Raw genomic sequence first — 25,471 nt, 5'->3', positions numbered from 1 at the left:
AATACACCTCATGGAAAGTATCTTATTCTTTCCTTTTTTGTATTTATTGCACTCTTTTCAGGTGTTCTTAAGAGCTAATAATCAGTGTTTATTTCATATTTGGAGCAGGACTTGAAATCTTTGTGTATTACCAGTACTTTATCATTTTCTGATCCTGAGTGAGGGATATCACAGTCATTATAGCTCCTACTTGTAGGATTAGCAGACAATGTTTGTTTAAAATCCTCAGTGTATCCATTGAATCCTCAAGTTAATAGAATTTGTGGTGACACAAATTATTAAACAGAACTATTACTGGGTTTTATTCTTAAGCATATGAACATGCAATAAACTCAGAAATTGATTTCAGAATTAATTATAATATTTCCAGCTATTAATTGGAAATAAATTAATCAAGATCATTCTACAAATAAAATCAGGTAAAACCATAATCCAGACAGTTTTTAGAAAAATCTGGAGAGTTGAACATCCTTCCAGTAGCTGTGCTATTGTGTCATTGCTTAAATATTGTACCTTTTCCCATAAAAAGAGGACTATAGTGGTTTTAGGCCCTGGGCTGGTCCAGTTCCTTTTCATCACAATGTTGCAGCTCTTGTCTACTTTTGCAACCCACTTACAGCTGATTGTCCCACTGGCTGTTTCTTTTTGGTGCTGTCGTGGTTTACTTACAGCTGATTGTCCCACTGGCTGTTTCTTTTTGGTGCATAGGGTCCTGAAGCAGGGGAAATGCAGAACTGTGCAGCAATTGTATTTCTCTGTTTCCCCACTAAACTCCTGCATCGCAGAAAGGAGAAAGATAATTGGTAGATTAGCAACTTTAAAATGGGGCTAGGCTTGTGTTTTGCACTTGGGAGAGGTAATAGAGCAAACAGGCTTTGCAGCTCTTTGGTGTGAAAGATTTATATCGGCCAGCAATGAATTTCACTCAAGAGTGATATTGCACTGCTGCCAAACAAGGGATTCTGTTCACTTCTTTTTTGTGCAGAAACACTTCAAGCGAAAAGCACAAATAGACCCTTATGATTAATCTAACTAAAATATAATGTATATTGGTGACTGACATCTTTGAACTCAAAGGCACTGTCCTTCTCTTTGAGTATTTAAAAAACAAAGTGATAATACAAGGATGCAATTTCTTGCTACTACATTAACTCTGGAGTCCAAGACAGTGGTTTAGCTTGGAAGACACAATGGCAGGTCATCTAGTCAAATTCCCCACCCCTGCTCAAAACAAGACTACATGTATCAAGTTACTTAGGCACTTATCCAGATGTTTCAAATACTTCCAAGGATGGGTATTTCACAGTCTGTTGTTTTTTTTTTCCCACTTATTATGCCTACTGAGATTTTTTTTTTTAATATATAAGCAGAGTTTATTATGTTGTAACTTGTATTTCTTGACACATTGCACACCTCCAAGAGCCCAATTCTTTGTATCCTCCTGAAAGGCATCTGTAGACAGCTCTACCCAAGACAATTAAATCATAGAACCATAGAATGGCTTGGGTTGGAAAGGACCTTGAAGTTCATCTCGTCCCAAGCCCCTAGCCATGGGCAGGGACACCTTCCACTAGCCCCATCCAACCTGGCCCCGACCACCTTCAGGGATGGAGCATACGCAGCTTCTCTGGGCAACTTGTTCCAGACTCCCACCACCATCATAGTAAAGAACTTTTTCATAATATTTGATCTAAATCTACCTTTTTCAGTTTAAAGCCACTCCTCTTTGTTCTGTTACTTCATGGACCTGTAAAAAGTCCCTTTCCAGCATTCTTGTAAGCCGCAGTACTTTTAAGTACTGGAAGCATGTTATAAGTCCTCCCTGGAGCCTCCTCTTCTCCAGACTGAACAAGGAGACACTTTCAGACTGTCATCTTAGAGGAGGTGCTCCAGACGTCTGATCTTTTTGGACTTCCTCTGAACTCACTTTAACAGGTCCATGTCTTTCCTGTACGGAGGGCCCAAAAGCTGAACACAGTTCTCAAAGAGGGGTCTCATGAGAACTCAAAGGCTTAGTGCTCCCTGGGAAGAAAGCCCTTGTGATGTCCCAGAGAACATAGGAATTCATGGTCAGGACATTATGCCTGCAGATCCATGTTCCTGGGGAAAGTTTTAACAATTTAAATGTAGAAGTTCTTATGTTCAGAGATGCTTTACTTACTAATATAAGCAAAACTAGAGAATGTTGAGTCGACAAATCTGCAAAACTGATAGAAGAGAAACTGAGAACAAAGTCCTGGAGGGAGAGTCCATTGAAAAGAGGACAAAATAGAGAGGCATGATAGAGAAGTCCCTGATATAAGGTGGACAGATGCCAACCTTATGGAGTTTAACCATGCCAAGTGCAAGGTCCTACACCTGTGTCAGGGCAATCCCAGGCATAGCTACAGTTGTTCAGAGAAGAGATTCAGAGCAGCCCTGCGGAGAAGGACTTGAGGGTGCTGGTCGATGAGAAAATGAACATGAGCCGGCTTCAGTGTGTGCTTGCAGCCCAGAAAGCCAACCATATCCTGTGCTGCATCAAAAGGAGCGTGACCAGCAGGTCGAAGGAGGTGATCCTGCCCCTCTACTCTGCTCTCGTGAGACCTCACTTGGAGTATTGTGTGCAGTTCTGGTGTCCTCAACATAAAAAGGACATGGAACTGTTGGAACAAGTTCGGAGGAGGGCCATGAGGATGATCAAGGGACTGGAGCACCTCCTGTATGAAGTCAGGCTGAGAAAGTTGGGGCTGTTCAGCCTGGAGAAGGGAAGGCTGCATGGAGACCTCATAGCAGCCTTCCAGTATCTGAAGGGGCCTATAGGGATGCTGGGGAGGACTGTAGTGATAGAACGAGGGGTAACAGGTTAAAACTTAAGCAGGGGAAGTTTAAGCTGGATGTAAGGAAGAAGTTCTTTCCTGTAAGGGTGGTGAGGCACTGGAATAGGTTGCCCAGGGATGTTGTGAATGCTCCATCCCTGGCAGTGTTCAAGGCCAGGATGGGCAGAGACTTGGGTGATATGGTTTAGTGTGAGGTGTCCCTGCCCCTGGCAGGGGGGTTTGGAACCAAATGATCTTAAGGTCCTTTCTAACCCTAACTCTTCTATGACTCTATGACTCTATGATATGCAGCTTCATTGGAATAGATAGGAGTAATTCAGACTTACTTTTATTTAACAGAAAAAAAAAGGTAGTTAAAAAAATGCAGTAAATAGCTGTTCAGGCAATTTTAGCAGCATGAAATCAGTGTGGATGAAATGCAGCTTCATTGCTGTACGATGCTGCAAGGGGGCAGCACAGCCTCTCCACTGCCGCGGTACGGGAGCATGAGCCTATGTGAATTCACATATCACACTGTGAATTCAGTGACTATTTGATGTTTCATTTCAGTATCTGAGAGCTGAGGGAGCTGCCCTTAGAGACAGAATGTGAAGCTAAATCTGTGCATATTTTTCAGTGATTTCTCTCTCCATGAGCTTTAAATTTAATATTTAAAAATATTCTGTGAACCACCCCACTGCCAGTTTTGCATAAGGTACTATGCACAGCTGCTGGGTTAAACCCCACAGCAGCACTGTGAGGAAATATTTAATGCATAGTCTGCACTTTGCTAAGGGCTTTAACTGAGTAAACACACATTGTTGTTATACACTGTTCATTATTTAAAAAGAAACATATCATTTAATTATTCTTTCTGGTGTGTGTGAAGGAACACTGGAATTTTCCTTCCGTAAACTGGAGCTAGATTCAGATTGACCTACAGCTTCCTTGGCAGCTACTTCTAGTCAGCTTTCTGTCCCAAGAAGCTTTAACCCTTCGGAAATGCTTTCTAACTGTATCTATAGGGCCAGCACGCTGGGCAGGATGATGAGGAACTGCCTCAGCAAAATAACAGAGGATACTGAGAAGTGGGGCTGAGTGTGTGGCAAAGTGTTGATTATAGCCATGACTGTCTCATCAGAGAGGTACCCAAAGGATGTCTTTGTGACTAAGGCAGGTACTGGGAAGACTAGGTTTTGGCTCCTGATGGACAGTAATAGAAACTAGCATTGGTCACTGTTGTATCAAGTAGGCTAATGTGAAAAAAGGGCACCTCCTTTTCTTGAGGCATCCTCAAAGATGTTGCCTGTTTCTCACTACCTTAGATTTTGAGAAAAGGGCACCAACTGGTAGAAAAAAGAATCCAGTGTATGGGTTCCAGGTGACAGACTCAAACATCGATTTATCTTACTGGGCAGTATAGAATCATAGAATCATAAAATAGTTAGGGTTGGAAAGGACCTTAAGATTATCTAGTTCCAACCCCTCTGGCATGGGCAGGGACACCTCACACTAAGCCATGTCACCCGAGGCTCTGTCCAATCTGGCCTTGAGCACCACCAGGGATGGAGCATTCACAACTTCCCTGGGCAACCCATTCCAGTGCCTCACCACCCTCACAGGAAAGGATTTCTTCCTTATATCCAATCTAAACTTCCCCTGTTTAAGTTTTAACCCATTACCCCTTGTCCTATCAGTATAGTCCCTAATGAAGAGTCTTTCCCCAGCATCCCTATAGGCCCCGCTATGAGGTCTCCACGCAGCCTTCCCTTCTCCAGGCTGAACAGCCCCAACTTTCTCAGCCTGTCTTCATACAGGAGGTGCTTCAGTTCCCTGTCCCCCCATGTCCTTTTCATGTTGAGGACACTAGAACTGCACACAATACTCCAAGTGAGGTCTCACAAGAGCAGAGTAGAGGGACAGGATCACCTCCTTCTTTGACCTGCTGGTCACGCTCCTTTTGATGCAGCCCAGGATTCAGTTGGCTTTCTGGGCTGCAAGCACACACTGCAGTTCATGTTCATTTTCTTATTGACCAACACCCCCAAGTCCTTCTCCACAGGGCTGCTCTGAATCTCTTCTCTGCCCAACCTGTGGCTGTGCCTGGGATTGCTTTGACCCAGGTGTATAAATGTTTTATTATTTGTATCAAGGCAGGAAACTAGTCAAATATAGAAAATATAGGTCTAGACATGACTCAGAGATTCAGGTTCTATGTGAAAATCTCATAGACATTCAGCAAGTCAAGTACAATTGAGTAATATAAAAAATGATTGCTGAAAGAAACTTATTTCTTGTTTATGGTTCTAAAAGACATTGTTCCTGAAAATCATTCCATCTTTCTACTGGAGAAAAGAGCCAGAAAACCCTTTTATAATTTATCAGATGCTTTCTTATTCTGCCTTCCTCTGGAACTTAAAAGGATACATAGTTAGGCTACATTTTTGTCTTTTGCTTGCAGTGAGGAGACAGAACCCTGTATGTTTCTAAACTGTGCTGATGTATTCACCTTTATTTGTTGTCTATATAGGACACCAGAGATGAATCTGTGTGAAGACATCAACAAGCTGCATGTGGATCCTGGTTCTGATTTGTTTGAAGAAAATTTTTGGTGAACTAACCATTTCTTCAAAATGAAACGTGGGACACTAGTAATACCCAGGGAGGTGTGCTAATGATGAAACAGAACAGATGAATATGGGCAGTGTGTACAGCATTACAATAAAACCACTATGGTCAACACATGGGAAATCCGAAACAGCAAAATATATTTTTGTATTAATTAGGGAAAAGAAACCAAACCAGATATTTTAAATATTTATTTGTCAGACTGGAATAACAGCCTTTATAGAGCACAATTTGCATAAGTTCTCAAGATACATCCTGTATACAATCACAAAACCATGACATGGATTTATACATAAAGTGAAAACTGAAACAGATTTACAAGCATTTTTATACAATTTTCATACTGCTTTTGTTTCAAGTTTTTACAACTTTTCGAACAGGTCTGTTTTTTTTTTTTTTGGTTGGTTTTTTTTGTGTTTTTTTTTTTTTTTTTGCTGATGAATCTGGAAAAAAAATGAAAATTAAAGGAAATTCAAACCAAAATGAATATCAACAAACCACCACCTATGCATGCAACAATCACTGTGGAAACATTACATTTCTCCAAGGACTAATCTTTTTTTTTGTTTGTTTGTTTGTTTGTTTTTGTGGTTTTTTTTGTGTGTTTTGGGATTTTTTTTAAACATTGGGTATGCTGTACACGTTGTCCGTAGCATGACAGCACACACGCTAGTCAGCCATTGTTGAGCACCTGAGCACGCCACTGAACATCTATAAGATACAACCAAATAAGGACACATTCACATGCTTGGATGTCAGATGGAATTAATGAGTTAAACTCAGTTTGTTTTACAAAAATGTATACTTATTTACAGGGTAACAAATTAAGAAAACAGCTTTCTCTCAAATCATCTATTTTGCATTATGGATATCTATATATATTATAATTTTTGAGCTCATTGATATATTTGCTTATTAATCTTTTGAAAATAATAAAACCAAACATATAGAAAACATTAAAATGCTTTTTATGATTTAAAGAGAGAGTATCCGGTTATTCTTTCTATTTTCCTTCTGAAGGCAACATGTATTTATAAAGAGTAACTGATCCTACATGCCATGTGTACTGAAAATTCACAAGGCATTTAGGACTAGTGGTTAAATATAATGTAGGTGGATACTTACACTAAATTTCCTCTCTGTTTCATTACCTTTATAAGTCACACTCACACAAAGGCAAATTTTCTGTCTTATTCACATATGTATGTACATATCTAGATATATACTCAAATAATGAAATCTGGGACATTCAACATTGTAGCAATGAAAATAAAGTACTTAAAATAGTGTCAGTTATGATTCAAATAATAATTTAAAAAAATACTATTAACATCTTTCTGATATTTCCATGAAACTAATTCCCAATTAAGTAATCTCTATTGGGCACACACTAGCTTACAATATAATAGATGTTTTCTTTTTCCTCATCATCATCCTCAAAGTACAAATCAATATCAGCTGGTTACCAGCTACCACAACCAAAACATGCAAACACCCAGCATCCAGAAAAATAAATACTTCCCAGTTTTTGATTTAAAGCGAGTTTAATTCAACAGATCAGTTGTTATTGACTTCAACTGGTTTGGATTGGGTTTTTGTTTCTTCCACACAGGATCCATGTAATGTAAAAAACATGGGTAATAAAGGAGCAGCACTCATTGCCCCTGGATACTATCCCTTTAAAGTGTAATGATAAATAGCTAGTTCAACATTCATCATAGAAACTCTCATGTCTAGTTTTAACCTGAAAAGAAAAAAAAAAGTGGCTGTTTGCTGCTCACTGAATGTATAATAATAATAATAATGATAACATTAGAAATCCCTGTCATTTGTAAACACACACACTGTGCTTTTGCTCATTTTTCAGCTTGTTTCCACTATACAAGGCCTTGAACAAGGAAGCAGCTTCAATCTCTGTTGACTCAGCAGATTGATGAATAAAAAAAGTTAAAATGCCTCTGCTGTTGCCTCCCTGCAACGTGTCTTCAAAGCAAACATAGAAATACGTGAACTCATCACTAATCAATCACTCAGAAATTATAAAAGCTGTTGCCACATCTAAGCACTTTTGGCCAGATAAAAGAAACAAAACTTAATGAGAAAAAAAATGAAAAAAAAATGTACTGAGATCTATACAAAAAAAGCAAAAAAATACTAATAGTCCTTGTTAGATTATTCTTCACAAAACGTCACAAGGGAGTTTTTCCTGACCACTCATAAAACAAGGGGAAAAAAAAAAAGGGGGAAAAAAAATGCATTCAAACAAACACGAACCTGTGTTGCATAGAGTGATTCCAGTACAACCTAGAAATTTGGTCAAAAAAGGAACTTGGCACACTTTGGAAGCATCCTCTGACCTCTGAAAGATGCTGCATTGGAAAAGAGGGAGAGTGGGCCCAGGTCTGTCTCTAGCTCATCCAGGGTGACACCAAAGGAGTCCCAACCTTCCTGCAGCTGGCCAACACAGTGCTGCATTCCTGACAAACTACTCTTTGCGTTTCATGAGAGGAGTCTAAAACTGCCATTTCAACATGCAGAAACATTTTGTGTGTTGATCAGAGAATCAAAGATGCCTGAGTTAAACCAGTTGCTGACAGCTGATTAACCCACAAAGGTTGCTGTTCCGTAGAGCCACAGCTATACCACTCAACACAACTATGGTAGAAAAACATAGCCACATTGGTATGTGTGTGAGAGCAAAGCATGCCCATCCAATTTCTCAATTAAGAGTGATGATTACAGGTATCCCAGAAAGGCAGCCAGACAGTGCTTGCTCCTGCTGGAAATCTCCATAGCAACTGCCAGCATGAATCTCTGTCTTTATAAAAAATCTTAGAGAGAACAGAATTACCAGCAGTTTGCACAAAATTGCCCACCTCGCAGCTTGTACTTCACACAGTAATTGAAACTAGAAGTTGGAAGGGGAGTTTGATATTTTTTTTCAAGAAAAGAACACACTATAGTCATCAGGAATGCAAAATAACCTACCAAAAGAGCAACACATGTCGAATATACCCACATAGGACTTTTTGGTTCGATTGGGGATTTTTTCTTTGAAGTATTTACCTTCTTATAAAAAACATACACAACATCAAAACATATAGAATGTTTACAATAACTCCAGAAGACTGTTTTCAAAATGTATGAGAGGTAGGGCATACATATACTGGTGAAAGCATAGAATTCAACATTGAAGCACACACATCCTACTTCCACTGTCAGTGATGTTGTGTTTTTAGGACAGCTAATAAGATTTTCATGTGATTGTTCTGCTTGCAAGGTAAGCAGGCTACCAGCAGGTTATCAATAACTTAACAGGAGTTTTCTTGGTATGTGTAGCATTAATATCTTCTGTGTGTTTCTTCTATTCCTTTTCCACAGTATTATTTTAAGTTGACAAAGATAAATCAAAAACTGTATGTGGGAAGTGTCACCAGATTAAATGGTGTAACTTTCTCATGGTCAGTCCAGCTTCTGAGTAAACTGATCCTTTTTTTTTTTTTCCTTCTTTTAAAAGCATGTATTATTTTCCAGAAGTTGGTCTTGCACAACCCGTGGAAGTGTACTACATATATTGAGAAAATATAAGATGATGTACATTAAGTAATTTGTGAAAAGTCCTTATTGGGCCAGAAACAGAAATGTCTGGAGCACAGAATTTTGGTCATTTTCTTTTTAAATATGCAAAGGTCATGAAGTAATATTTTCAGGGAAACTACTTTTTAATGAAGCTGTGAAATATTAAATGACTTCTGAGCAACATGGGATTTTAGTACCATATTGATTCTTGTCTTTTAAAGAAACTGCCATACTTTTAGGAATGGGAGGAAAAAACTCTCCCATCTTCAAAAATGGTACAATGGAAAACATAACCAGCCTAAGCCATCCCAGGCAGTAGTTTCTTCCCAAATGGTCTAACTACGTGGCTTCAAGCCCCTGAAAGTGGGACTCTGAGCATGGAAGTGCTGACACAGTTGCAAGTTATCTTCCTATTTACTTCTTTCCTAACTGAGAAGCCACACTGTTGAGTGGATTACACTAAGACATTCACCTGAGATAGCAAAAGGATGTTCTTAATTTGTTCTAATGCAACAGTATCCAGGCAGTAACTGCCCTGCTATCCCTTCCCTTTAGATTTCAGGTGTGTCACTGATGTGATACAGAGCCCTGCACCGAGTGGGTTGATGTTAGCATAGTGGGTTCACTGCTCCAAAGTACCCACAAAATAGCCTAGAATTCATCATCTCTGCACAGTTTCAGTAAAGACTGGTTCTGAAAGTGGAAGGACTAGTTGGAATAATGGTATTAGTCCTAGTGCCTAAGTCTCTTCAATTCCAAACTTTTTTAAAACTGCCAATTCAAAGCGAAGGGTGAAGTATGGTGTCACTGGCATCAAAACAGCATTTTTTTCTTCCTCTTATAGTGCAGTTTGCATCCTGTCCTTTTTATTTCAAACCACATTCCAGATTATAGACCATTTATATGTTCTTATCACTTACTTTTCAGGACAGTGGTTTAAATTCATTGTTAACACACAAAAACAAATGAAACAATCAGATCTGATTCTTCACAGCATAGTTTTTGAAGGAAAAATAAAGAAGGAAAAAATAACATTATCACACCTTGCAGTTTGTGTCAAGTGGCATAGTCTCACTACAGAGAATTATCAGAGATCTTAAGGTGCAGAGGAGCAAGTTTTGCACTTCTGATAAGTGAGATCTGGAAAGTCAGTCACCGTAGGTGCTTTTGCATAAAGTGATCTCCTTCTGGTTGCGCAGAAAACCAGACTGCTCTTCCAATCACACTACCTCCAGCTGCAGCTGAACTCTGCATTAACACCTGCCTTCCAGCCTTCATTATTTCCTTCACAGTTACTCTCTTCACAAAGAGTCCAACATCACTGAGCCCTCATGTCAGTCTTCAGTTCAAACAGCCGCACTTTAACTTCTGGGCCCAGGTTTTCTTTTACTTTTGCTGTCTTTTGCAGCAAAACAAATGTACTAGCCCTCATTTAAGTGTGCTATGTAGCCCAGAGACTGCTCTTTTCTATTTTGTATTCTGAAAGACTAGCTAAACACAATGATATCAAACTATAGTCTTGGAGTGATGCTGCTTATAGCAGGATCTGAAGATTTTGTGCCCTAAGCAAACATCTCTGCTCAGTGTGTTTGTGTGGAGCTGACCAACAGTTTGTGCCAGTTTACTATTCTTTTCCTTAGATCCACTTTGTCAAGCCAGATATAAGCTTCCCCAATCAGTGTCTTTTTCATAAATTTCCCTCCATTGGAGACAAGCAGAATCTGGGAAAATAATAACAACAATAAATAATTATCAATGTGCATATTAACATACCGCATTTCTTAGCAAACATGAAAGATTCAGAAATGTCAAGCTCTGTACCCGCAGAAAAGAAACATAACCCTTTATATATAGTCACCTCCCAACAGAAAGCAAGCCTCTTGAAAATTGAACCTTCCCCTCTTCTGTTTTATTATCATGGGATGTAGCAACTAGAAGGTGATGAACTTCAGTAAGCAATTTGTTCACCTGCTGGTTACCAAAGACAAATGCAAACTCAAGTTTTAAGATACAGGGTAAAGCTTCATGAAGGCAAAGTACCAGCTCTTTTAAGTATGTGGAGGTCAGAGGGTACTCTACATATAGGCTGTAGCTCCAAGCAGACTAGCATGTGAGAAAGTCCAAGGTTCTAGTTTCTGCAAGCAGTAGTCGAACCTAAAATATAGACTTGGTCTGAAATCTCATTCTTGCTATGTCTCTGCTGAGAGCTACTGGTCTGACAGGTTTTGCTCTCTCAGCTGTGGAGAGTGGGAAGTGCTGGGAACAGCCCAGGCACTCGCATGAGCTATGCAGGCTTGGGTGCTCAAGATTCTCCAATATATATCATATATGCAGAGGTTTTCCAGCTGAGCTTCATGCTATACAAGCAATAGATTCCTCTGACGGATTCTATAGGTTCATTTTACATATTTCTGAGAGAAAATGTTTAATAATATATATGATTCAGGGGGTGAGTTATACACATGCAGGTAAATTTTAGATTTTCTTAATTATTAAGTGAATCAACAAACTCAATGTTGCGTGTTTTTTGTTGTTTTTCTTCTATCAACTTACTAAGTTCTTAAAAAAGAAAAAGAACTCATGAAAGATTGTATTTCCATGGTAGGATTAGCAGGAGGTTTGTAATAACAACAGTCACTAAGCAGACTTCCAGCAATGAGCAAGTGAGGTAACTGCTAACATTAGGAGGCTGTCACCTTCTGTGTGAGTCAGCAGGAAAGTAAAATAGGACATTTTGTTGTTTGGTTTCAAAAGATCTAGGCTAACAAAGGAATTGCAGAACTCAAGGATGAGATGCTGGGAAAGACTATATGGCGGTAGACACATAACAGAACTGCAGAAGAACTTGAATTTCCAGTATTCAAGAATATCAATTTTTTTTAAAAAAGCTCCATTCTAATCTGGGGAGCAAACTAAGAAATGCAAACTTTACATTACAATGGAAATTTTAAAAAACAGAAGAAGTTTGCAATAATTTTCCTGGATAAGTTTCCCAGTTCCCAATTTTGATACCACTCGGCAAGTAACGTATGTACCTGTACAGCTTCAACACCTACATGCCCATTAGTCAACAGGTTTGAGGAGGGAGGACCAAAAGACCCTTAGGCACTAAGCTGTTTAGGGAACTCCACTCATCAGAAAGCCTTGGGGTAAACCAGCATCCTGCCTCCACTGCTGCTGACTTTCTGTGAAAGAAATGAGCATTCTTTTCTTTTGGGTTTTTCTGATTACCCTCAGAAAGGACATTATGTATTTGTAATTGCAGCTAGCCAGTCAGCCAGGAGCCAGATAAGGAACAAGACAAAGGAGCCAGGATCTTAGTGTTTTCAAGAAGAGTCCCAGGTGGGTTGCCAAGGAACCGGGAAATCAGGGAATTGAGCAAGCAAACTGCCAAGGGCTGAGGCAAGTGCTTGTATGAAACCTGTCGAAATGTTTTCTGAGGAACATTTTCATTCTGACACATCCACAGTATTGGGAGAGGAAAAATTCCTTACAAATTTTTTCATTGCTTCAGTCCTTTATCCTTCTCTCCACTCCTCCCAGGTGGATCCCTAGTATCTGTCCTCTCTAGTTTATCTGTCTCTCAGTCTTGTTTCTTCCCTGCTCCGCTTTAAATTTCAGACTTGTTATCCTGAATCAGCTAGTCTCGGTTTCTAATCCTCAGGATGTCTTTTCCTTATTTCAAATACTCTTGACCAGAAAATTCTGGAAATTCTTCTCTTCTCCTTTATTTCTTTATTTCTTGTCTTTTTTTTTTTTATATATTTTTTCTTTCTCAATAACTCAGTGTCCCATTTTTATGACTAATATTCACACCTCTTGCTGCTGAATTTTTGAGTGCAGACCCTTGTCCTAATTCCTGCCTCCAGTTCATTCTCATCTCTCTTTACAATGTACTTTCTATGATTATTAAGTAAGTTTGATCTCATCTTACTCCCTCTTTCTGATCTTATTTCCCCTCTTAATCTTCCAATTCCATTTTTGTTCTATGCATTCTGGTTTTGTTTTTCTCCCACATCTCTTTTGACAATGTCCATTTCTTTTCCCTTAATGCTCATCCTTCAAATTATGCATTCAAATCAACAAACTTCATGCTTTGTCTGGAATAAACTGTCTAATAAGTGCAAAGAGTGCATAAAAACAGGTGTATTGATCAGATTAAAGATCTCTCCAGGCAAATATTCTGCTTTCGAAAGAGTATAGGGTGGTGTATAAGGAAGATTATAAGAACAAGGCAACCATGTAGTGTCACTTTCTTAAAATACATGTGGACCATTGACTTCCTGACTCACAAGTGGGATGTTTGCATTTAACAGACTATGAGGTATTTTCCTCATGAATTTGTACAATTGTTTTCTCCAATTACTTTTTCCATGAAATTATTTATTATCCACAATATCTTAGGGCAATAAATTTTACACCTCAAACTACAGATTTCATGAAGAAACACCTTTTGTTTGTTTTAAACTTGTTCCTCTCTACTTTTACAGCCTTTGTTCTCTTGAGCCTGGTGTGCAGCCCCAGTACATATCACAGAGTTTCTAAGGAAATGTTGCCAAGTCTCAGGCTGATTGTTCCTATGGCTACCTCCCTCACCGCCTCCCTCACTAGCAACTTGATGGCTTGTTTTTCTGTAGGGCTCTGTGAGTTTTTCTTTACTGGTCTACACACCCCTTACAGTTTCCTCATCAAACCACCACTGGAAGCACATTTCTTACAGATATATTAGCTCTTCAGCTTTGTCAAGACTTTATTGACTACTCTGCATTTTTTCTGGGTAATATAACAACTTAAATATTCTTTCATTAAGTCTGTTGAATCAATAAGGGTGTTAGGACACCTTAACACAGGGAAAAGAGTATCTATTTCTGTTGGCCTTGTTTTGTAAGTGACATCCATTTTGGCTTTAATTTTAATGATACAACTAATAAGCGTAACATAGCATTCAGATAATCCAGTTTAACTTTAGTCATCGAAATGTAGCTGGCTTGTTTACCTCAGTCTTCCAGATTTCAAGGTACATTGAATGAATGCTGGTATGCTCAACAATTCCTCCCACTTACTTTTAAGTTTAGCATGCATATACACCTGGTATTGTCCATACCTATCCACTGACTAAAGGAAGCCTTAATATCTGGCTTATATTAGTTATCTACTCATATGAAAGTAAATTAAAGTAAGTAAAGTGAATCCTCACCATCTAAAAAGGTAAATCTGACCAAATGATCAGATCTGTCTAAGCAACTAAAACACAGGAGAGAGACTATCCCTAAATCAGTTCCACATATCATTTGGTGTGCCACAGATGAAAATACTGTCATCTTCTTTACATATGTTTCATTATATCTTTCATGAATATTTTGATTGGCATAATCAGTAGTTTTGCAGTATCTGACATTATGACTACTGTGTCTAATCCTAGTCACCAACAACTTTTAAAGAAGTTGAAGAACTGGAGATAATGATAAAACCATTAGTTATTTAGGCGACAGGATACATGAAAGAAATTTCATTTACCTAGCCTGGAAAAACAGGGAGGAGAGGTATGATAACAACATTCCAGTGTGCAAACTTTTTTTATAAAAAGAAAGATCAGTTTTCCTCTGTGCTTTTTGAGGTTACATAAGGATAGTTTAAATTAATTTAAAATACAGTGTATTTAATTTAGGTAGTACACTAAACATTCTAAATGCATAGAAAATATTTTTTGGAAGGCATCCGTAACTTTTTTCTTCAGGGGGTTGTAAGAACAGATCAAGCTTAAAACTTTCAGACTCTTTCAGTCTATAAATACCCTTCCTCAGTGTGGGGCAATGGATTAAACCTTCTTGTAAAGTCTCCTTCAGCCCAGTATTTCCATTATTATGCAATTGTGTTATTTCCTTTGTAATTTTCAGCAAACAATTGAGGTAGAATATTGGTCTCACATGCCCATAGCACAACATGGACTACATCCAAAATTAGGTTTTAATAAAATGAAGAATTACCTGAAGAGAATGCCCAGCAGGACTCAAGCTAAATCTAAATGTTTCATTGAATGAAGGCTCTCGGTCATGTCTGCATACCCTAGTTTTCTTCTTAATTACTCTCTTTTGGGTAGTCATATTGACAACATACAGCTTCACATACAGGTCTGGGGAAGAAGATTTCAATGAGTTAAATACAGAAGCTCTTAAATAATCATTGTTAATGATTTCAACAGAAGGGAAGTGTGACAAATCAGAGCCTGGTATTTTACAGAGGCATATTTTGTTCTCATTCACATGATGTAGAAATGGAATCACCCCACTCACTCCAAGGGAATTATTTTGTGTTTACAGTGATGACATTAACAGAACAAACACCTTGATGTCATTTTTACATATGAAAATATTGTTATTAACATGCATTTTTAAATTTTAAAAAGCTTTTTCTCCAAAATACAATTTTTCCATCCATATCATTGTTCTTTAATAATCTAAGGAATTATATTTTTTTATTAAACTTAAAAGAGGATTAATTTAAACTTAAAAGAGGATTAATTTTAAACAATCAAAAGTAAATGAAAAAGAGGATTAACTTCTGAGAGTGTAATTTGCTTCTACAAAAAGTTTTTACTTTCACTAAAATTTCTCATAGGAGAAAAATAGCACTTCAAATAGAATCTTATAAAATACGTCATTCTGGTTAAGAAGCACATTTTTCCCTGTTTTAGTGGTGATGTTAAATGACTTCAGATACATCCTCCCTAGTGTTCTCAGAGTATTGTAAAGGTGGTTTCTGTGTGATACCTGGTAGATGATCTGGAGATTTAAATTTGTATGTGATATTTCTGCACTGAAGGATTTCTACTATCAGCTGTTCTCCGTCTGTCTTCATTTCCTTCTTTAATGCAATCTTGATTTCACCCATAACCTGTGTTTTACCTGGAAAAGCAAAAAAAGCAACCCTCATTATTTTAAAAGGAAAGTGACTGAATTAAGGCTTTGGTGAAGTTAGCATTTCATTTCACCTTCCTACGAATATGGAGCAGTATCACTCACACAATTTTAAGGGAAGTAGTTACTGTGACTTTAAAAGTAAAGGTGATTTTCCTTCTTACGTGGCCATGTGGCCAGAAATACAGGCCCATTATTCCTACTTTGTATGGATTTCTCTCTAAATCAGTCCAGAAATGGAGAGAAGGCACAGAATGGAATACAGGCAATTGCCTTTCCTGTTTGTCCTCCCATAAGGTTTTACTGAAGCCAGGCAAAGTAGAACAGAGCTACATCTTCTAAATGAGTATGGTGGCATAAGCAGAGCCCATACCCTCTGCTGTCTATAATAGCATCATGTCATAACAAGGGTTGTGCTTCTATATCTATTGTCCTGTTACTGTAAAATACTATTTCACCTTCCTCTTCTCTTTAGACATTATAAAGAAACCAAACCATAAAGCCTCTGGAAGTCTTTATTACCTAGTTTCTGGTGCCAGCAGGCTGAGGCTTTAAAGCATTACCAGGAAATTCTAGAAGCTGGTGCCAAGATATTGTAAGGAACAAAGCAATTCTGCAGAAATAAACAATTATGACACATCTGCAGAAGCTTCTTTCATAAAGAGTAGAATGTTACCAAGTGGCATTGAGATATTAATTACTTGTATTAAAAATGTATAACCAAATTTAAATAATCCTCACTAAAAATGCCATCTGTTGCTTCACAGATGTTCATGTGCAATCCTACATTCTCTTTTTTTTTCCTACTTTAAATATATTTTGGGATCATGAATGAAAAAATTAATAACAATCACAGCTACAATGTGGGGCCCCAAGCATCCTCACAAACTCAAGCTGGAATCTAGTTACAGTCAATACAAATTTTCAATTGGGGTTCAGCTGGGTCAGCATTTCACCCATAGTTTGTAAGGTGGCAGAGGACCTGTTAAGAGGAAAGTGATTCTTTCATTATATTTAGTCACCACAAACCCTTTCCTATAGGTTTGAACAATAATAGCATCTTGTTTTCTGCTATACATTTGCAAAGAGAATGGAGCCCAAGTTTTGTGATGGCAGCAGCAAAGACCATCCGTAGTTGGGATACTCTTTATGACAAATATCCTGATTTACTACTTAAGCCTCATGAGGAAAACAATGATCTCCAGCTGCAAGCACATGAACCATGATAGCTTTCTTGTCCTTCCATACTAATTTTCATTTCTCCCACAGCATGCAGTAAAAAAGCCGTAACATCAGCCTTATGAAATATTGCACTAAAATAAATCACCACTTCAAAACCTAGCAGAATTTTGAAGATTCCTATTCCTTCCGTGGCCTGGCTTTTTACTCTTTCTCGCATATGTACATTGCATCTTTCCTTTGGCAGTGTGTAAGAATAGAGCAAAGGTACACTGGTTTGTGGAGCTGATTCTTTAACTGGAAAAAGAGATATGCTGATGAGGAGATCTGTTAATAATGAGCTGTCTATGAGCTGTTGAGAGAGGCCACAGTGGGCTAAGCTGGACAAGAATGTTCTTTGTAATAAAATTGTTCAGGGTGTCATGGGATTGGCTGACCCTGAGGATTGAATTGGTAGAAATAACTTAAAATACAGTTCCAAATCACAATTTTTTGCATTCTTACATAAGTTTAGAAAACTTTAATTGTAACTTATGTGTAAATGGAACTGATCGTGGGTATTTTGGTAGACTGGATGGTGATAAATAAATGCTACAATGCAACTCTGAAAAAAAAGTAAATATAGTGAAAAGACATTGCTTATCTTTCTAGAAAAGTACTAATATGGCTTTCTAAGATACTGGAAAATAATTTGCAACTTTAATATTAATATTTGTTTCAATAAAGATGATGCTAGATGAAACAAGTGCAAACCAGGATTATCACAGTGGCATATAGTGGCATATAGTAAAGAACTAAAATGATTATGTTCTGACTGAGCCTAGGAAACAAGGAATGGAAAAGGATGAAATTGTTTTCTACAAACAAAGGATAAAGTAAATATTGAAAAGAATAAGAAACACTTAAATTGAATTTGTGCAATATTTTACCTGTTACATATGTATATCAAACACAGAATTACTGAGGGGGACCGTGGGCATGCACAGCAACATTGTGTTCACTTTAGGAACATGTTAACAGTAACTAATTACTTCTTTAAAAATATGGCTATGATTAAATATATCAATGATATTTTTACATGACAACACACCTCTTTTTAGGGACCAGATTTATTAAACAACTATTAACAATTAAAAGGTGATGGTCAATTAACTAAATCGGTGCAAGGTATTTCAGAAGTCAAGGGGTTTAAATTTGCTGTGGTGATGGCAACATGAGATGTCCCTCTTGTAGAACTGTCACAATCCATGCTTTGAAAGGTTAATTAGTTCTGCTGTTAGTCTTGACTCTCTGCTTAAATCACAGGATGTGTCATCTACACTGTTGTTGTCAAATTCCACTGTTAATTATGGATTGTGCTCCTATTCCTTTTTTGATCAGATGTCTGTTAAGCAAAATTGCCTAAGACAGCAGTAAATAGTTGTCTCCATCAGCTTGTGTTATCAAGGCTGATTCAGCAACGTATTTAAATGAGCAGGTAAATCTCACTGGACAATGGCAGGAATTTAATTCAGTTCAATTGTCTAAATGTAAATTAGATAGATTGACTGTCTATTCACATACTCTAGTGTGAGTATGTTAAACTTGGAAATTTAAATATGAGATGCCTCAATGCTGCTACCTGATGAGCAACCCTAGACTAATTTTTCTGAATAGATGCCAGATGGACAAAAAACAAAATTGAGGAAATATATAAACTGACATTTGTTTCATGGTTGTGTATAAGTTAGTAAGGGCTCCTTCTGTTCCAGAAGAGTGAGCAAGAGCAGTAGAATTCAAAATAAAATTCAAAACACAGAAGAATTCAAAACAGGGGGATATTGAAAATAATTTCTCATATTATTTTTTTTTTATAACAGAATCATTGTTTGCAAAATAGGTAAGAAATTATCTTCTGGAGCTTCAAGACTCATATATTTTATGGTCAAGGATTTTCCTTCCGAGAAGTTTCCAGTGGGTCTGGCCTACTGAGTGTGGCAATGATAATTGGAGGTTGTACTGGTGGGGGCTTGGCTGGTTTGGGGTTTTTTTTTTAATTCCATGTGGTACAGATCATCCTCCTACTGCTTAATCAAAGAATTCAGATGGTGGAAAAAATAAGCAGCACAAACCAAATAAAATCACTAACTGAACAAAAAACAACTGCAACAACCACAAAATCACCAGGACCCTGTTCTCACTGAAAGGAAGGGGGTGGTTGGAATGTGAAGCTCAATGGCAGCCTTGACTGCAGTGACTCTTAGGGCAGCTAGGATGGCGTGCAGTAAGCTCATTACTCTGGACTTCAGGAGAGCACTTCGGCTTCTTCAGGGATCTGCTTGGCAGATTATCATGGGATAAAGCCCTGGAGGGAAGAGGAGCCCTTGAAAGCTGGGTAATATTAATGGAATACCTCCTTCAATGTTGGTGATGCTGGGCTGCATCACAAGAAGAGTGGTCAGGAAATTCTCTCCCTGTATTCTGCTCTTGTGATATCCCACCTAGCGGACTGCATTCAGCTCTGGGACTCCCAATGTAAGAAGGACATGGACCTGTTAAAGTAAGTCCAGAGGAGGTCCAGGAAGATGATCAGAGGGTTGGAGCACCTCTCCTACGCAACCAGTCTGGGAGAGTTGGGGGTTGTTCAGCCTGAAGAAGAGAGAGGTCAAGGGAGATCTTAGAGCAGCTTCCAGTACCTAAAAGAGGCCTACAAGAATGCTGGAGAGGGACCTTGTACAAGGCCATGACTGTGAGTGGCTTTAGACTGCAAGAGGTTAGATTTAGGTTAGATTCTAGGAAAGAGTTCTTTACTGTGAGAGTGTTGAGGAGCTGGCACAAGGTGCCCAGAGCAGCTGTGGCTGCCCCATCCCTGGCAGTGTTCAAGGCCAGGTTGGAGGGGGCTTTGAGCAACCTGATCTAGTGAAAGGTGTCTCTGCCCATGGCAAGAGATTGGAACTAAATGATCTTTAAGGTCCTTTCCAACCCAAACCATTCTTTGAGTCTATGACTGTAAAAGAGGAAGGAACGAACATAGAGCCATGATTTTCTTTAGCAGGATTTCTCCTCCTATTTTTGCTTTTGTGTGTGTTCAGAGAGACAGTTGTACTTAAAGACGTATGCACACTTCTTCAGTTTATTTCTACACTTTCTGATTATGACTACTCATTATTTCCGTACCTCTGAACACACCCATCCCAGAGAACAATCCAAGGTTAAGCTAGTGTTGGTGAAGAATAAGGCTTGCTCTGATGCTGCAGGCAAACCCCCTTGAAAGAAGACCAGACACATTACACATCCACACTGCTTTGTCAGTAGGCCTATGTCTTCTGACCCTCTTCTTGTTGTCTCATGGCAAGAACACAGAAGTGTTTGGGTTTTCTTTTTTTTTGTGATATTTTAGTGCAATGAACCTGAGAAAATTAGAATTGTCCTTCTGTAGCATGATGATGTTGGTATACAGAAAACATGATGCTTCCCTCAGGGATAGCAAGGGAGAATGTTGGAGTATTTGGTGATGCAGGGCTAGCTGTGTTGTTGCTGACGGTCTATATAGAGCACAGGGAAACAAACATGCCCTCTGTGCTGTTGGGAGATGAGCATATTCTCTCCAGAATCTACCTTTTTTTTTTCAGAAAGAACAAATCTATGTTAGCAGAATTCCCAGGAGGAAAATAAATAATTCGGTATGGACACTAGAAAATCCTGATCAGGGAGTCAACCAAAGGGAGAAATTATGTGACGCTGCAAATGCCAGTTGTGAGACTACATGGTGCAACTCTGTAAAATGTTCTCTTGAGGGAGGTTTGGGAATAAAGAATCACCATAGATTTTTTGCATTAGCGGCTTCTGGTATTTCGTACTTTCTGGTATTTTGTATTTTGCGTGAGTGTTCCCCACGAACAAACTGAAGTGAATGAAATCTGCCACACAATTTGTCTTAAAAGCATTTCTGAGTATAATATGAAGTATTGTTTCTTCTGAATGTTATAGCTATAATTCCTGAGAGCAACAAGCCTCGGAATTTCCATAATCCTTCAGTCTGAGATGAAGAGGTGAGTAATGATTACCATGGTGTCATCATAGGCATATGATGAAAAATAAAGACGTCTTCTGTTAGAACTAATTTAATTTCCTTAGGTCTTTATCTGTTTTGATACCCTGCAAGATTAAATTAATGAACCTCTGAGAGCTCAGTACAGTGTTTATTGATATTAAGCAGGCATTTCTTTGATGCATTTTACTACCATTTGTCTCATGGATGTCTAATGACCTGGACTTGGTGCAGCTACATTTATCTCTTTAAGCAACTCAAATGTTCCCTCTGTTCTCTATGGATTTCTTTAATAAACTAAGTGTTGTGTTCAGCTATACTGGGGGGTGTTTGCAATATTTAGAAAGTTAGAATATGTAGTAGAATATCAAAAAAAGTCTAAGGAATCCAAGGTGGGTCCTTGAGAAATTCATTCAAAAAAAGCAAAAATTACAGCTTTAAAATATGGGACATGATTAAAGAGAACCCAAAACCATGGGTTTTGTTCTGAGATTCCTGTCCCTCAGTAGCTCTCTGTGATCTTAGACTTCATCTCTGTGCCTAATCTCAGAGGCAGAGATAATAACATCCACTTCTCTAACTCAAAATTGTTTGTATTTAGTAACTGGGATCACATATACTGTAAAGAAAGAGATCTTCATCATGTAAGTATAAACAGGGTTTTGGTGTGTGATCCCTAATCTCATGAGAAAACACAAAGACTTAGAAAAGCTGATGAGGACCCATGTCGCTGTTATGTCTCCCCTCACCATAATCCATGATGTTCATACAGTCAGAATTTTCTGCCTAACAGAGTGTTCTTGTAGCAAGAAATATGTTTCTGCTGGATCTCTTTAATGCTATTTTGAGAATAAGTCCATCCTCTAGCAGGCAGCTTCAGGAAAACAAGACAACATCACCATCTTGCAATAAATAATTCATTATTATTGCAAGTACTGACCATTTATTATTTACATTTCAGTATTAAACAACTCCAACTGAAGGTAAAGCAAAAGGGTATTCAATACCATTTTAAAATTTAATAAAGCAAGAACTGAAAACAGCCAAAACCTCCCAATCTTTTCTAAGCAAAACTTATTTACTTTACCGAACCAGCTGTTTGTACTCATAATGCCTTTCATCCTCTTGCTGGGACATGAGCTACTGGCAAAGCAGTTGTAAAATAATGGTGGATGAGATTTATACACAATGCTTTCCAATGTTTACAGGGTCCAGTTTTTTCTGTCAGAGTTTTTTTCATTACCATCTTCTTGTCTTTCACCTTTGTCCCATGATTTTTTTTCTCCTTGAAAACTGCCACAATTTTCTCTGTAAGCTGGTTTTATCTTTTCGTTCCCTACTGTAAGAAAAATCAGACATATAATACAGTCTTAACAACTACCTCCTCCTATCTCACAGTGCTTTAAAGAGATGTTTGGCTTACTGACATAGGACTATTTCAATAAATATGTTCTCTGGCTCCACAGAGATGAGATTGAATGCATGCAGGGTCTGAAATTTGTTGTTCCTCTTGCAAGTGGATACCATGCCTGCCTTGCACAGTGCTGTCAACCAGTCATGGAACAAACTAATGCTCTGACTAAGGCTGTCTGTTTTTCCCCTGCTCTGAAGAGGAGCTGCAGCTGCTGAGGGTCCCTGATATGTGTCCAGAGTGTTCTCTAATCTGCCTGTGAGAAGGCTAGGTGCTGTTACACATAAAGGAATCAGGTGTTATTATGAGCTATTCCCTCCCTTACCTGATACAGGTAGGGATATGGTGTGCAGACAGTCATGCTCCTCTGAGGTGGTAAAGAATATAAATTCAACTTCTGACAAATAGGTTACCTCTGGGATACAGGGATGCCCTGCAGTGGGAGCAGGCATGAACTGCTCTTTTTTCCTTTCCTTCTCCTTACCCTAAAGATGTCAACTGCAGTGAATATACTGTATATTCTGAGATGAGCAAAGAAGACCAAGGCCTTTCATTAACATCTCCCTGTCTCCTCTGATGTGATGTGCATGCAATCATGTAATGAGGGAGAAGAGCAGAATTAAGGAACTTTGCTCAAAACAAACACAATTTACAATACTGTGGGCAGTGAGAGTGGCTGCCTTCAAGGCTCAGGCACATGAACAAGCTGACAGCTTTAAGTTATAATTCTTAGAGCTAGCAGGCTCACTGCCCACAAAGTTTCAGATATACTGGTGCAGAAATTTAACCTATATGCTCAGAAATCTTAGTAGGATTAAGTAAAAACTATTTGAAAGGAAATACCATTAAGCTTTTACTTTCAGATGAAACAAAACTGTTGCATCAAATACGTTTTCAAACAGAGAAAGATGTCTGCCTGTTGAGGTTTTGAGGTGTGGAATAGTTTCCAGAAAAAAACCCAAACTCTCTGCTCCATTTCTTGTTATTGGGGTGTGTGCACCTCGTTCAGGTGCACTAATGGTGACCATGGACTGATGCCGTATGTAAAAACTTTAATTAAAGTGCTTTGTGAGAAAATAAACCGGATACTTTTCATATGCTCAAATATGAAACATAAAAATCACAAACTTGTATCAATCCACTTTCAACCAGCTATATTTCTGTTACTTGGCAAACAAAAATGTTGTAGGAAAAGGTTAATGAGGCAGTAGAAAGAGGTTAATGAGGCAATAAGATTAGAGAAGAACTAGTGTCAAAAGCTGTCCAAATCAGTGACCTAGTGGACAGTATAGAGGATCAGTGATTACTCCAAAAAGATGTTTTCAGTATTTTGTGAGAGTGGTCCCTGTACCATACAGGCATTTGGAATAAATGGAGGAAAATTCATCGTAACTATAAATATCCCAGTCACAAACTTAGGTGATTAGTTTGATGTCAACCTTATGAAGTTTAACCATGCCAAGTGCAAGGTCCTACACCTGGGTGGGAGCAATCCCAAGCACAGCTACAGGTTGGGCAGAGAAGAGATTCAGAGCAGCCCTGCGGAGAAGGACTTGGGGGTGTTGGTTGATGAGAAAATGAACATGGGCCAGCAGTGTGCGCTTGCAGCCCAGAAAGCCAACCATATCCTGGGCTGCATCAAAAGGAGCGTGACCAGCAGGTCGAAGGAGGTGATCCTGCCCCTCTACTCTGCTCTTGTGAGACCTCACTTGGAGTATTGTGTGCAGTTCTGGTGTCCTCAACATAAAAAGAACATGGAACTGTTGGAACAAGTCCAGAGAAGGGCCACAAGACTGATCAGGGGACTGGAGCACCTCCTGCATGAAGACAGACTGAGGAAGTTGGGGCTGTTCAGCCAGGAGAAGAGAACACTGCATGGAGACCTCACAGCAGCCTTCTAGTATGTGAAGGGGGCCTACAGGGATACTGGGGAGGGACTATCCTTTAGGGACTGTAGTGATGGACAAGGGGTAATGGGTTAAAACTTAAACAGGGGAAGTTTAGATTAGATATAAGGAAGAAATTCTTTACTGTAAGGGTGTGAGGCAATGGAGTGGGTTGCCCAAGGAAGTTGTGAATTCTCCATCCTTGGTGTTCAAGGCCAGGTTGGACAGAGCTTTGGGTGGCATGGTTTAGTGTGAGGTGTCCCTGCCCACAGCAGGGAGGTTGGAACTAGATGATCTTAAGGTCCTTTCCAACCCTAACTATTCTGTGGTTCTATGATTCTATGACTATAGAGATTGCTTTTAACTATGAAGATGAACACAGAATACCTTTGTGTATTTGACTGGTGGTAGGTAGAGGAAGAATAAAAATGGGGTAAGGAAAGTCAATGGAGTTACAGGACTAATTCATACTGCATTCTTCTCTATATCTCTTATTTATATTTATACTTCTGCAGAAGGGGAACCTTACTTTCTAAGCTCATTATTCTATCAAATCCTCTCCACAATTTATGAAAAGACTATAATTCCCTAAAATTTAGTTTTGGTTGAGAATAATAAACTAATGGCAGCTTAATCATAAGGAAGCTTAGGTGTCTAACTGAAACTCCATAGACTCTGTAGGCAGTAGGGATAAGATCGCCTCAAAGTTATAATGCCTTCTGGAGGTACCTGCTTTTGTCTTCAGTGACAGTTGAGAGGTGAGATGATGGCTTTGATTTAGAAAACTAATTTTTAAACAGTTAAACTAAGCTAGAAGTATCAACATCATAGAATCATAGAATCATAGAATAGTTAGGGTTTTAAGGGACCTTAAGATCATCTAGTTCCAACCCCCCTGCCATGGGCAGGGACACCTTACACTAAATCATATCAGCCAAGGCCTCGTCCAACCTGGTCTTGAACAGTGCCAGGGATGGAGCATTCACAACCTCCCTGGGCAACCTATTCCAGTGCCTCATCACCCTCACAGGAAAGAATTTCCT

At 38.7% G+C, this 25,471-nt stretch overlaps 1 protein-coding gene across 3 annotated transcripts in view; it reads right to left on the bottom strand.

Annotated features, from left to right (window-relative positions):
• Positions 1-5,602: 5,602 nt before the first annotated feature.
• Positions 5,603-25,471, bottom strand: part of PCLO (piccolo presynaptic cytomatrix protein) — a 358,200-nt gene continuing 338,331 nt past the window's right edge. For all 3 annotated transcript variants that reach the window (XM_062631954.1, XM_062631955.1, XM_062631956.1), the window contains 3 exons: positions 15,776-15,910; positions 14,993-15,138; positions 5,603-10,726 (listed from right to left, as the gene is read on the bottom strand). In XM_062631954.1, coding sequence (XP_062487938.1) covers positions 10,586-10,726; positions 14,993-15,138; positions 15,776-15,910 — 422 coding nt within the window. In that variant the 3' untranslated portion in view covers positions 5,603-10,585. The remainder of the gene's footprint in view (positions 10,727-14,992; positions 15,139-15,775; positions 15,911-25,471) is intronic.

Source organism: Pezoporus occidentalis, unplaced genomic scaffold (genome assembly GCF_034315485.1).
Source record: "Pezoporus occidentalis ecotype Australia unplaced genomic scaffold, CSIRO_AGI_Poc_V1 ctg38, whole genome shotgun sequence".
Classification (NCBI taxonomy): Eukaryota; Metazoa; Chordata; class Aves; order Psittaciformes; family Psittacidae; genus Pezoporus; species Pezoporus occidentalis.
The sequence above is the reverse complement of the archived record's forward strand: the minus strand, read 5'-3'. Positions and strand labels throughout refer to the sequence as shown.